We start from the raw sequence: 13794 nt of genomic DNA, 5'->3' as shown, positions 1-13794 counted from the left end.
AAGCCCCCTCGGTACCGTGGAGGTAATTGTAGAGAGGGATCTCACCCCCTTGCCACCCCTCGGAGTTCAAGGTGCTCGGTTGACACTGCCAAGAGACAATGCCTGAAGGGGGAATGAAATCGGCGGGGGGTGGGAGGCTGAAGGGAGGGATTGGAGTCTCTGAGGAGCGGAACATGGCAGAGACACTTTTCACAGTGCAGAAGGAGGCCATTCGGCCCAACGAGTCTGCACCAGCTCTTGGAAAGAGCACCCTACTCAAGGTCAACACCTCCACCCTATCCCCATAACCCAGTAACCCCACGCAACACTAAGGGCAATTTTGGACACTAAGGGCAATTTATCATGGCCAATCCACCTAACCTGCACATCTTTGGACTGCTTTGTCCCGCTTCTCTCGGGTCCAGGCGCGCAATTGAATGGCATTGCAATCCCAGTTGAGGGTTAAACTATTTCTGAGTGTCATTGAATGGCACATGCCATGGGGAATCACTACCATCTTCCCCCTGATGGGAGCACTTAGTCTCTGATCGGGAGAATTGTGCCCTTGTACTCCAGAACTAGCCATGCCCCCAGCAATACTGTTCCAGTACAGTTACAACACTGGCATCTAACCGATGATGTGGAAAATTGCCCAGCTATGTCCTGTCCACAAAATGCAGGATACATCCACTCCATCAACTACCAGTCCATCAGTCTACTCTTGATCATCAGCAAAGTGAACGAATATGTGGCTGAGAGTTGCACTTACCTACCAATAATCTTTTTACTAATGCACGGCTTGGTTTCTGCCAGCGTCACTTGGCTCCAGACCTCATTACATCCTTGCTCCAAACATGAACAAAAGAACTGAATTCCTAAGGTGAGGTGAGAGTGACAGTTCTTGAGATCAAGGCAACCTTTGAGTCGTTATAACATCAAGAAGCCACAACAAAATTGAAGTCAATGGGAATAAAGGGAAAAGTCTCCAAATGTAGTTCAAAAGGAAAATTATTATGGATGTTGGAGGCCAATCACCCTTAAAAATGAAATAAAATGAAAATCGCTTATTGCCACAAGTAGGCTTTAAATGAAGTTACTGTGAAAAGTACCTAGTCGCCACATTCCGGCTCCTGTTCAAGGAGGCTGGTACGGGAATTGAACCTGCTGCTGGCCTGCCTCGGTCTGCTTTAAAAGCCAGCGATTTAGCCCTGTGCTAAACCAGCCCCACCTAAGTCATCACTGTAGGAGTTCGTCAGGATAGTTTCCTAGGTCCAACCATCTTCAGCTGCTTCATCAGTGACCTTTCCTGCAACAGTTTAGAAGTGGGGATGTTTCTTATGATTGCACAGTGTTCAGCACTATTTGAAACTCCCAAGATACTGAAGTAGGCCATGCTTTTATGCAACAGGAACTGTACCTTTTGTTTGGGGCTGATAAGTGGTCACTAAAGTGGCAGGTAATGACCAAAGAGAATCTTACCCTCTCCCCTTGACATTCAACATCATTACCGTTGATAAATAAATGCTGCATCCTGGGGCCACAAGTGATCAGAAACTTAACTGAACACGCCATATAAATGCTGTGACTACAAGAACGGGTCAAAGGCTGAGAATTCTGCAGAGACTAACGTTCATTCTGACTTTGCAAGCTCGTCCCCATCTTACAAGGCTTAAGTCAGGATTGGCATGGCATTTCCTCTTGCCTGGATGAGTGCAACTGCAATATTCAAGAAGCTCGACATGACTTAGGCCAAAGCAGCCCGCTTGATTGGCACCCGAGTAACTGCGCAAGGGCAATTAGAATTGGATAATAAATGCTAGCCTTTCCAAATATGCTCACGTTCTCCATTTTGAATATATGAGTTGAGAAATTCTGAGTTTGTTTTGGATTGTGTACTTGTCTACTTTATCTTGTGAACTTGGAACAGAGGGACAGGAAATTGGGAGGGAACCTGTTTCCATTGGATTTCTATTCTGTATTTGTGCTCACACCAAATTTTGTGGGGACAAGGGCGGTGTTTGGGGAATCCTGCAACCCAGAAATATTTTGCAGTATTGTTGCTGATGGGGTCATAGGTGGTCAGAAATCTCAACGGTTACTTCTGTTTTCTGGCTGCATTAAGTACATCTGCCTGAAGTTTATGGGAACTATAAGTGGGTAACATGATGTCATAGAACATACAGTGCAGAAGGAAGCCATTTGGCCCATCGAGTCTGCACCGACCCACTTAAGACCTCACTTCCACCCTATCCCCATAACCCAATAACCCCACCTAACCTTTTTAGTCACTAAGAGCAATTTACCACGGCCAACCTGCCGTGCACGTCTTTGGACTGTGGGAGGAAACCGGAGCACCCGGAGGAAACCCACGCAGACACAGGGAGAACGTGCAGACTCCGCACAGACAGTGACCCAGCGGGGAATCGAATCTGGGACCCTGGCGCTGTGAAGCCACAGTGCTTTCCACTTGTGCTACCGTGTTGTCATACTGAATTAGGGATCTATTCCAGACAGATCGATGACCCGTGGAGTAGGAGCCTGGAAGCATGGAAGCAACCAGCAGGAAAATAGGGGGCAGTCAGTTCATATTCCCCCCCCCCCCCCGCCTTGCAAGACATTACTTCGACTTCCTTTTAGATCCTCCACGCCCTTCCAATGGGTGTCACAAGCATTTTAATATCCCTTTGCTGGGATATGGGACCATATTGTAACAATACCAGACTGCTGAGCATAATTTCTAGATGGTCGTGTCCAAATGCGTGCACACTATCCAAATGTGCCTCATTAATGCGCTTCATTACCTGAACAGGTGCCGGAATGTGGCGACTAGGGGATTTTCACGGTAACTTAATTGCAGTGTTAATGTAAGCCTACTTGTGACAATAAAGATTATTATTATTATAATGATGAAAACAATTTTTATTGTGATTTATTCAAATACCTTCTATGGTTCAGAAAGTTGCTTGATTTTATGAGTTGAAATTGCTTTCCATTAGTTCTTTCTTGTGATTAATTATTCTTATTAAGGAACTATTGCATTACAAAAGTTTTATTTGGAAACTGCATATAGGGACGAAAGAAAATTTGCCAAAATGATTAAGCACCACTGAAATTCATCATGCTTTTGTACACAGTTGTTTTCTATGTCACATATTAATAAAAATAATTAATGTCTGTTACTTCAGCAGTACATCGAGGGAAAGGATTTCCTGTAATTGCTGTACAGTTGTGATATATACAGTTGCCAATAGTGTAATAAACTTAAAAAAGTGAAACAGTGAATTTTTCTTTCAAGCCTATAAAAGGGTAATTTAAAGATTGTCAGATTTTTAATATTTTGAATTTGCCAATGTCCTTTCCAAAATGTGGAATGGTTGATGAGACAAAATTAGTGTTACTTTCACCATTTGCAGACTTGTTGGAGAGAGAGAACCATTTTGGGCAGGGGTAAAGTCTGAGATCCGAATAAAAGATGAATACTTGACCATATGAGCTGACCTTGAACTACTGGTTATTTCTTACAGTTGTTTATGAACACAGATCAAGATTAGAAAAATCACTTCAAAAAGAAAGAAATGAACACAAAAAAGCTAAAGAAGGTAAGAGTCACACTATCATTTCATTTGTTTCACTTGTCCATTTACCTTTCACGTACATGTGCTTTGAGCCATGATCACAAGCATGGATATTGTTTTCTGGTGTGTCCTTTCAGGCTAGTTGGATGGACTTTGCTCTGGCACAATTTCTTTGTTGATGTTTACCCCTTGATCTCAACATTGGTGGCAGTGAAGTGTTTTAGAAAGTTGTTTTTTACTTGAAGGATATTGAGGTAATAATTAGTGCTGTGCAATGGTGCAAGTCAGGCGATATGGATCAGCCGACTGTTATACACAGCAGCTGACGTTGAGTTCCATTTCAGTCAATGGAATTAAATAACAGGCATTGTGTACAACAGGTGGCCAATCTGATAACAGTTGCTTTATAGCATTGGCTGCGACAAATTTCACCGCGTTAAAAAAATGAAAGCCACTGTTGTCGCTGTCTTCACCTCAGAGGCCAAGAATCAACTGTTGTAGAATTCTACACTTCTAAAAATATGTTGAAAAATTAATATTTTGCCGAATTTAATGTACATAAAGAGTAGGTAGTGGGAGGGTAGCGATGTGTACTAAAATCTTCTGGTCACATGAATGCTCACAGTGGTCATGGCTGGATATCTATCTTCTGATTAAGATTATGGTGGTACTGGAGGAGGAGAGGGAATATAAACGCAGCAGGTTTACAAAAATGGAACAATATGGCAGGATTTAGAAGATGCAGGCTGATCAAGTAGATTTTAACTTCCCCTTGTTTCACAATATTGTTCCCGCAGCGACAATGAGTCATCCACAATTGTGAATGTCTCCCTGGTCCTCAATTGTAATTTTGCAAGCATTTCCTTGAAACTCTGGTATAGTTGAGAAATGAGCTGCTTTGGCATGCAGTATTCCATCAAGGGAGGTAACTGAAGCCGTGTAATGTAATTCGCTCAACTACATGAACCCCAGAAAACAAGTTGTATTTAGCAGAGGAATGGAAGCGTTAAGCTCGCCACGCCCAGTTCTCTACTCAGTTCCATAACGTGTCACTATTTTCATTTTGGACATTTTCAGTTACCAAACTGTTATTTGCTGGGTACGTTTAGATTTTGTTGTTCTTCACCTGTATGTTATTTGGACCTATGAATCTGGTGTTTTTTCTGGAATGAAAGAATGACAGATTGCAAGTGCATTCCCTTAAGTAAGTTTGCCTGTTCATAGTGTTTGTTTTAAATGTGTTTTTAGCTTTTGTTTGCTTCTTGTGTGACGTGAATTTCTCCATACTGTTATGGATGCGGCAAACAAAACTCAGTGACATCAGACAGCACATAAGGAAGTCCATTAGAATTGGCGCCTAACAAAACATTTAATTTATTCCACATTCAAACTGCTTTCTCATGGACATTCCCCAAATCCTGATGTGACAAATTTTGTTAGGATCTGAAATTTCAAGTACTCGATTTAACCCACAGTAGCATAATTACTTCTGTTAGGACCACTTGGGTAGTCACGGAAGGATTACCATTAAATCCACTACCCTTGTTACAACCATCAAAGTGTTTTGAGAGTCAGTAGTGGTACTGAAACCTTATTTTGGCAATTCGTTTTAATTGCCAAAAAAAAATTATGTTCACTGCGATCGCAGCTTGTCAGGCTGAATTGCTTGATAATGTTTAAATTGTTTTACTGAATAACTCAAATCTCAGACTACTAAATTATATGAAGATAAATCCTTGATTGGCCAGGAGAGCTATTTGATATCTAATTACCTTTATGTTTGAACTTTCCCTTGCAGATGTACCTTGGGTGGTGATAATGATATGATTCCCTGCCCAATATGGTTTGTGGGCGCACTTCAAAACATTTTTTGTGAAAAAAATTGAATGATCTTATCACAAGAATTAAGCAATTTCAATGGAACACTAAAACACTGTAGATCATTTCAGAATGCAATAAAACAGCAAAACAACTATTGTAACGCATGCAATCAAGCATTGAGCACTGTCTAAGCTGTGTGCACAAAGGTAAATAATTTAATGAAGTCGTCCAGGATTATGCCTGGTTTCCCGCAGACAGCATGTTACTTCCCAGAATTCTTAATAGTGTGTGTCTGTGTGCAATGCAGAGTAAAGTTCCAGTGGGCCTTGTGGCTCAGTGGTGAGCAATTCCCATCAGCAATCATATCCATGGCTGTAGTGGGAGCTGGTTACTTTACCCCGCATTAGACCACTAAATGTAGTCATTTGATCCTCTCTCTCCCACCTGGCATCAACAATTTTAGTGTCTCTCAGCAACTGAATGTTAAGAGATGCTTATCAATACTATCAACCGTTTGAAAACGAATGTGATTAAATATGTTTTCTGCTTCAGAGGTAGCCCTCAAATGTTTGCTGGCTGTTGACTGTGGTCGGGTTCTGCTGTTGCATTAAGTTTATAGTGCAGAAGACAGTTGGCAATAAATGCAGCTTTCAGCACCTTTCATGATGAATGGGTCATCTGGATTGTCAGCAGAGCATCAGATGAAAATGTCAATGCCAGCTTCATGTGCAGCAATTACTTTTCACACTAAACAGTTCTTGTAGTGCTATTTCAAAATATAAATTACATTAGCACCCATTGACTGATTCATGGATGTTGTGCTTGGCAGGTAAAAATGATTTTAGACACTTTCAGACAGGTACTTACTTGAGCCCCACAGACACCAACTATGGAGGTGTCCTTATAGTGTCATATATCATTCAAAGTGAAGAAGCTACTGCTCAGAAAGAGTACTGGTCACCCATGTCTTTACGAGGAGTAATGATAGTACAGTTTTCTGTCCATTCTGTATATGATGTCCACTCCACTGGAAAGCTTGCTCTTGACAAGGTGAAAGTTGCTGGTGATGAAGATGAAGAAAAGGGTGGGGGTGATGACACATCCCTGCTGCTTGACTCCAGTCTTGACCTCGAAGATTTCTGCATATTTCCGTCAGTGAGGACTGTCACCTCCGTCTTGTTGTGGAGGAGTCGGAGGATCTTGATGAATTTCTCTGGACAGCAGGCCTTTGACAGCACCTTCCATAGCAGTTACTGATTGACTGAGTCGAAAGCCTTGGTCAGCTTGATGAAGGCCATGTAGAGTGGTTGATGCTGCTCATAGAATTTCTCTTGAAGTTGTTGAACAGTGAAAATTATGTCCATTGTTCCACGGTTTGGTTGGAAGCCACACTGGCTTTCCAGAAGGATTTCTTCAGAGACTGGAAGAAAGAGGCTAGCGCGGATTCAGGCGATAATCTAGCCGGCGATGGAGAGTCGGGAGATTCCTTGGCCGTTCCTACATTCAGCTTTGAACCCTGTTTTGAAGATGGTGGTGATGACGGCATCCCTGAGGTTGGCTGGGATTGATTTCCTGTCCCAGATTTTCAGGAACAGCTGATGGAGATAACTGGTGATCTTCTCCAAGATTGAAAATCTCAGCTGGAATCCGATCCACTCCTGCAGCTTTTCCAATTGGCATGTGTTCAATAGTGGCTTTGCCTTCATCCACGCTTGATAGGAGTCCAAGATCATCTTTAATGGGGAGTTGGCGGATTTCCTCGGACACGCCCTTATCTATGGTTGTATCACAGTTTTGGAGTTCTTTGAAGTTTTCTCTCCATCAAAGGCAGATGTTTTCTCTGTCCCTCAAAGGGTTCTGTCCTTATATGCGCACTGGTTTTAGGCCTAGGGTGTTGGAGCAATAATTTGCCTTGGTGGCACTGAGGAAGCCCCAGGTTGCATGATTGTCAGTGAGGAGTTGCAACACCTGAGTTTTCTCAATCCACCATTGTTTTTTGATTTCCCTAGTTCTTCTTTGTACCTCCGCCATGGCTAATTGATGAGTTCTCATCTGACTTGCTTGTGATGTTGTTTTGCCGGATAATTGAATAAGTCAGCTTTGAATGAAAAGGCTATTGTGGTGACCATAATGACTTTGGGTGGTTTTATTTTGCTGCTAATAAGTATCCAGTAGTGCAGCTCTTGTTGATTTAACCTCATCCTACACTGTGACGCCAAGCTGATTTATGTCATCATGTACCGTTCGAATTAGGAGCAGGAGTAGGCTACTTGGTCCCTCGAGCCTGCTCTGCTATTGAATACGATCATGGCTGATCTGATTGTAACTGCAACCCCACATTCCCACGCGATAACCTTACACCCCTTGTTTTTTTAAATATAAATTTAGAGTATTCATTTTTCCAATTAAGGGGCAATTTAGCGTGGCCAATCCACCTACCCTGCACATCTTTGGGTTGTGGGGGCAAAACCCACGCAAACACAGGAAGAATGTGCAAAGTCCTCGTGGACAGTGATCCAGAGCCGGGATCGAACCTGGGACCTCGGCGCTGTGAGGCAGCAATCTTAACCACTGCGCCACCGTGCTGCGCCTCTGACGGCATGGGGCGCATGTCCTCTCACTTTGCAGGGATCTTGTGTGGTGACTGCGGACTGTCTCCAGCATGGCTATAGCCCGGGGGGGGGGGGGGGGGGGGGGGGGGGGGGGGGGGGGGGGGGGGGGGGGGGGGGGGGGGGGGGGGGGGGGGGGGGGGGGGGTAGCCGTTCCACTGGCAGAGGAGTCTTCAGCGTGGCTGGAGGACAGGTGGGGGTGGTCCAGGGGGCTTGACGGGGGGCAGCTTTGACAGGTCGGATCCATGCGCGGCCGGCGCCATGTTGTATGGCATGGATGACGCAGACCGCTGCCGTGCTCATGCGCGGCCACGGACCCGGGCATTCAACGTTCATATCGGCAGGTAAAGCTGGGAGCTTTACGTGGCGTGGCTGCTGGCCCCCCCCCCACCAGACGGAGCATCGGTACAGGGACGGCGCTGACGTTTTGGTCGGAGGACCAGACGTATCCTGCAGACATAGCTGCAGGATCGAAGAATCCAGCCCATTAATTCCCATTGTCTCTTAAATAGCGACTTCTTATTTTCAAACAGCGATCCCTAGCTCTAGATTCTCCAACAAGAGGAAACATGTTCTCACCTTGCACTCCTCCTTCCCCTTTATATGTTCTTTTAAAAAATAAATTTAAAGTACCCTATTCTTTTTTTCACAATTAAGGGGCAATTTTAACGTGGACAATCCACCTAATGTCCATCCATCCATGCACATCTATAGGTTGTGGGGGTGAGACCCATGCAGACATGGGGAGAATGTACAAGTTCCACACAGGCCAGGATCAAATCCGGGTCCTCGGCACCATAAGGCAGCAGTGCTAACCACTGTGCTACCGTGCTGCCCTGTTCCCTTTTAGTTCATGTCACTTGTTCGACACACTCCATTCATTTTATCTAACACTGTTATTCTTCCCCTTATATTTAATATTTTTTGCTGCCTGTCTCCTTTTGTTTTGTCCTGCTGTGTATCACTCAGACTGGTTTATTTCACTCTGCATTGTCCTCCAGAAGTCCATTGGACTTCAGTGGGGAATTATTGGTGCAATTGTTATTAATTTGGACTTTGCACTGGATATTCCTGAAATTCAGCATCCCTGGTCTCAACCATCAACAGACTTTGGTCAGAATTTACCTGCCCCCTTGGAGGTGGGTTTAGAGGCAGAGGCAGGAAGCGGGAAGATGAAAGGAAAATAGGGGAAAACCCAGGTGGGATGTCTCCCCAAAATGGCTGTGCCTGGAAGTGAGTTTCCCAGAGACAGGCTGCCACTGGGTTTGGCAACCAGTTCGCCGGAGGTGGGCAAGTGTAATTAGAGCCTCAACTAACAGCCATTTGTAAGTTTGCTGCTACATACGTGGACCACTGCACGCATCCGGAGCCTGGCAACATGTCAGAGGTGGCTGCTCAGCAACTGCTTGGAGGGTCACCAGATGCCGCTGCAAATGGCGGTGTCAGGCAGGCATTCGGCTCAAAGGAGTGAAGTTGCAGGTGAACATAATCTTTTTATTACTCCCTCTGGAATGCCTCCACTTTGAGGTAACCCCGAGGTCTCCCTTTTCCTCAGCAACATTAATCTCTTCCACTGGGGCTGCTATGGGGTGCTCCGATTGGCCCTCCCGTGTCTATGTATCACTTGCCATCTTTAATTTGGCAGCAACCGTGAAGGTGGTCCATTAATTGGCTGCGTTCCATAAGATAGGCAGGCAGACCACTGATACGAAGAGGATGGGGATGATCTCAAAATTCTTGAATTTTATTCGTTCAAAAGAATGGGTCCTTTACCATCGGGCAGGAGATACAAAAGTCTGAGAACACGTACTGACAGATTCAAAAACAGCTTCTTCCCTGCTGTTACCAGACTCCTAAACGACCCTCTTATGATCTGATCTCTTCACACATTCTCTACTGCATAGTACTACACTCCTGTATGAACATAGAACATAGAACAGTACAGCACAGAACAGGCCCTTCGGCCCTCAATGTTGTGCCGAGCAATGATCACCCTACTTAAATCCACGTAACCCGTATACCCGTAACCCAACAATCCCCCCATTAACCTTACACTACGGGCAATTTAGCATGGCCAATCCACCTAACCCGCACATCTTTGGACTGTGGGAGGAAACCGGAGCACCCGGAGGAAACCCACACACACACGGGGAGGACGTGCAGACTCCACACAGACAGTGACCCAGCCGGGAATCGAACCTGGGACCCTGGAGCTGTGAAGCATTGATGCTAACCACCATGCTACCGTGCTTCACCTGATGCCTGTGTTTATGTGGTTACATTGTGTATTTTATGTTTGCCCTATGCATTTTATTTTCATGTACAGAATGATCTGTCTGAACTGTACGCAGAACAATACTTTTAACTGGACCTCAGTACACGTGACGTTAAACAAATCCAATCCAATCCAATCTTCCACTTTTTCCACAGACATAACTTACCACGCAGCTAATGACTTGACTGACCCTCCCCCAATTCTCCCTGCTCTGGGATTGACCAACTGAGTTGCCAGTTAAACCTGCTACAACCCTTCCTAGGTATGGGCTCTTGGTAACTAATCCACCAAGCTCAAATAAATGAAGTCATTCTAACGTATAGATGTGAATATTTCCAGAAACCTTTCAATGACCTTCCATTGTTTTAAGTTGATATGGTATGCAGGAAACATCATTTGGATAGGCGTCGCTGGGACTTAATGATTTCACTGGAGTTAGGGAGGCAGAACAAGAAGTGACTGGTCCACTTGCTCCCACCCCCACCATCTCAGTGCAGCAAATCAAGCATCAGTTGGACAGTGGCAAGTTAACAATGTGAAGAGGGCTCCGCACTCGATCAGGAGTCGGGCCAGGAAGCCATGTGGTGGAGGGGTTAGGCTGTGAGCAAGAAGTTGGTCAGGGCTACATATTTAATTTATTGAAAGAAACTTGGAACTCTCTAGTTCCGGTGGCACAGAGGTTAGCACGGCTGCCTCTCAGCACCAGGGCTGGTTCAATTCCTGCCTTGGGTGACTGTCAGTGTGGAGTCTGCACGTTCTCCCCATGTCTGCGTGGGTTTCCTCCGGGTGCTCCAGTTTCCTCCCATAGTCCAAAAATATGCAGATTGGGGGGATTGGCCATCCTAAATTGCCCCTTAGTGCCCAAAGATATGTACGTTAGGTTACAGGGTTGTGGGGATGGGGTGGAGATTGGGCCTAGTGGTTGATCTTTCAGAGGGTCGTTCAGACTCAATGGGCTGCATAGCTTCCTTGTGCACTGTAGGGATTCTATGATTTAAAAAGAAGCAAAAGAGACTGTTTATTGTTGTAATTTAATGCATTGCAAAAATTGCTTTCAATGTATCCTCTCATTTCTTTTTTGTGAAGCATGTCCAATTTGTTTAAGTGCATGGCCCCTTAATTTTTTTTCACAGGTCACAGGTGTAGTAACAAAGCAGCTGACTTGGGTACACCTTGTGCGGGAACTATTGGGTTCCCATGGAGACAAGAGGTAACATTACTTGTCTCTCCATAGAAGATATGGGGGGGTACGGTAGCATGGTGTATATTACTGAACTAGTAATTCAAAGTCTGGACCGATAATCCAGAGGCATGAGTTCAAGTCATGAAATTTAAGTTCAATAAATAGAATCTGGAATTAAAATGCTACAATAGGTAATAGTGGCGATGACCAACTTATTGTAAGGACCTATCTGGTTTATTCATGTCGTTTTGTGAGGTGAATCTGCAGTCCTTACCTGATCTGGAATACATGTGCCACAGGCCACAGAAATATTGTTCACTCTTAACTGCCCTCCGAAATAATCCATCAAACCACTCAATAGTGCTCAAAAATGCAGCACGGTGGCAAAGTGGTTAGCACAGCTGCCTCACAACGCATGGTTCTGGGGTCAATTCCGGCCTTGGATGACAATCTGTGTGGAGTTTGCACATTCTCCCCGTGTCTGAGTGGGTTTCCTCCGGGCACTCCAGTTTCCTCCCACAGCCCAAAGATGTGCAGGGTAGGTAGATTCACCATGCTAAATTGCCCCTTGGTTTTCAAAGGTGAGATGGGGCTACAGGGATAGGGCAGGGATTGGGCCTGGGTGGGGTGCTCTTTCAGAGAGTGCAGACTTGATGGGCTGAATGGCTTCCTTCTGCACTGTAGGAATTCTATGGTTTTATGAAGGAGGCTTCCATCACCTTTACCAGGCCAATGTTTGATAGACAATCAATTCAGGTCATGTCGGAAAGGCTCACATCCTTTCAATGAATGAACATCTGCATCTGACAATGAATACAATCATATTGATAAAAAAATATAAATTTTATTTGGGAACTGACACAAACAAAAATGCGAGTTAGTTCTTGTCTCCTACGTTGTCCCTTTCCATTAAAGGGTAGAGTTAACTGATTGATTAGAATTATTTTACCGTATATTATTCATCTTGTTTACAAATCTCACCAGAGGATGGTGCTTATTAACCAAGGGATTGGCATGTTTGGCTAGTCTCAAAACCACTGCAGTATGATGTACAGAAATAGCTTGGTGAAAACTCCCTAATTGTACTTTTTTTCTTGTTGTTTGGAGATTCCTGGTCTTATTGAATCAGGACCTGAGTGAAGTATGCATCCTATCACTCATTATTCTGTGGTATGGGACGTTGATTTATTAGTACTGATAGATGAGAATGTTTTACTTGCACATCAGTCCGAACAATAATCATTTTTAAATTTCTACTTCAGATTATTTGGTTTATAAGTTGGAAGCACAAGAAGCCTTGAACAAAGAAAAGGTGAGTGATACGCTGTTATGGCACGCCATCTATAATTTTGTCTGGTTTACAAATTGTCATTCGGTAGTATAGAATTTGAGTATTGGTGTAAAAATACACATTGTTGAACCTTTTTGTCTAACAATCTCAAGAATTCAAAAAAAAAAGTATTTTATTATAAACATGTATCAAAACAGGTTACAGCGAACAAACACCCTGGCAAACATGCTTCCCAACAATCAACTATACAGTCTGTACAGACGTTTCCCCTTTTTCACCCCGTACTCCCCCGCAACGAACAGCCCCTCAAACACGGTCACAAACATCCCAAACCTTTCCTCAAACCCCTCTGAAGAGCCCCTTAACTCGTACTTTATCATCTCTAATCGCAGGAAGTCGTGTAGGTCACCCAACCAAGCCACTACCCCTGGTGGCGATGCCGACTGCCACTCCAGCAAAATTCGCCACTGTGCAATCAGAGAGGCGAAGGCCGCAACATCGGCTTTCCCCCTCCCCATGAGCTCCGGCTTCTCTGAAATCCCACATAATGCCACCGAAAGGTCCGGGTCCATCTCCTCCTCCACTATCCTGGCTAAGACCACAAACACTCCCGCCCAGAATCTTCCCAATTTTTCACAACCCCAAAACATGTGCGCGTGATTTGCTAGCCCCGCCCACACCTCTCATACTCATCTGCTCCCCTGTGAAAGAACTCATTCATTCTCGCCCGAGTCATATGCACCCTGTGCACCACCTTAAACTGTATCAGGCTCATCCTAACTATCTCAAGAATATCAATGTCTGAGGAAATAACAACTTTATATTGTATAAACAGAAAGTGCAGTCCTCCACCTGAGGGTTTGCATTCTCTTCTCTCTCAAAGAATATGCCTTGGAATCTTCCCCCAAATGATGTCTTCACCAAGGATCCACCTCCTTTTGGTATTCCTCTGTCCTGGATCATCAAGTTAATTCAAGCTTCACCTTTTATGCAGTCTCTCAGGCACTCGGCTGTGCCAACAGAACACCACTGCTTCACAGGCCTACATTAAGGAGTCCCCA

The 13794-nt window shown here is 44.5% G+C and overlaps 1 protein-coding gene across 3 annotated transcripts in view; it reads left to right on the top strand.

Annotated features, from left to right (window-relative positions):
- The window catches only part of LOC119975799 (Golgi integral membrane protein 4-like), a 170434-nt gene that overhangs the window by 33695 nt on the left and 122945 nt on the right, over positions 1–13794 (top strand). For all 3 annotated transcript variants that reach the window (XM_038815658.1, XM_038815657.1, XM_038815659.1), the window contains exons 2-3: positions 3504–3578; positions 12705–12754. In XM_038815658.1, coding sequence (XP_038671586.1) covers positions 3504–3578; positions 12705–12754 — 125 coding nt within the window. The remainder of the gene's footprint in view (positions 1–3503; positions 3579–12704; positions 12755–13794) is intronic.

This window comes from Scyliorhinus canicula, chromosome 13 (assembly GCF_902713615.1).
Source record: "Scyliorhinus canicula chromosome 13, sScyCan1.1, whole genome shotgun sequence".
In the NCBI taxonomy this organism is placed as follows: domain Eukaryota; kingdom Metazoa; phylum Chordata; class Chondrichthyes; order Carcharhiniformes; family Scyliorhinidae; genus Scyliorhinus; species Scyliorhinus canicula.
This window is presented reverse-complemented; position numbering and strand designations above follow the sequence as displayed.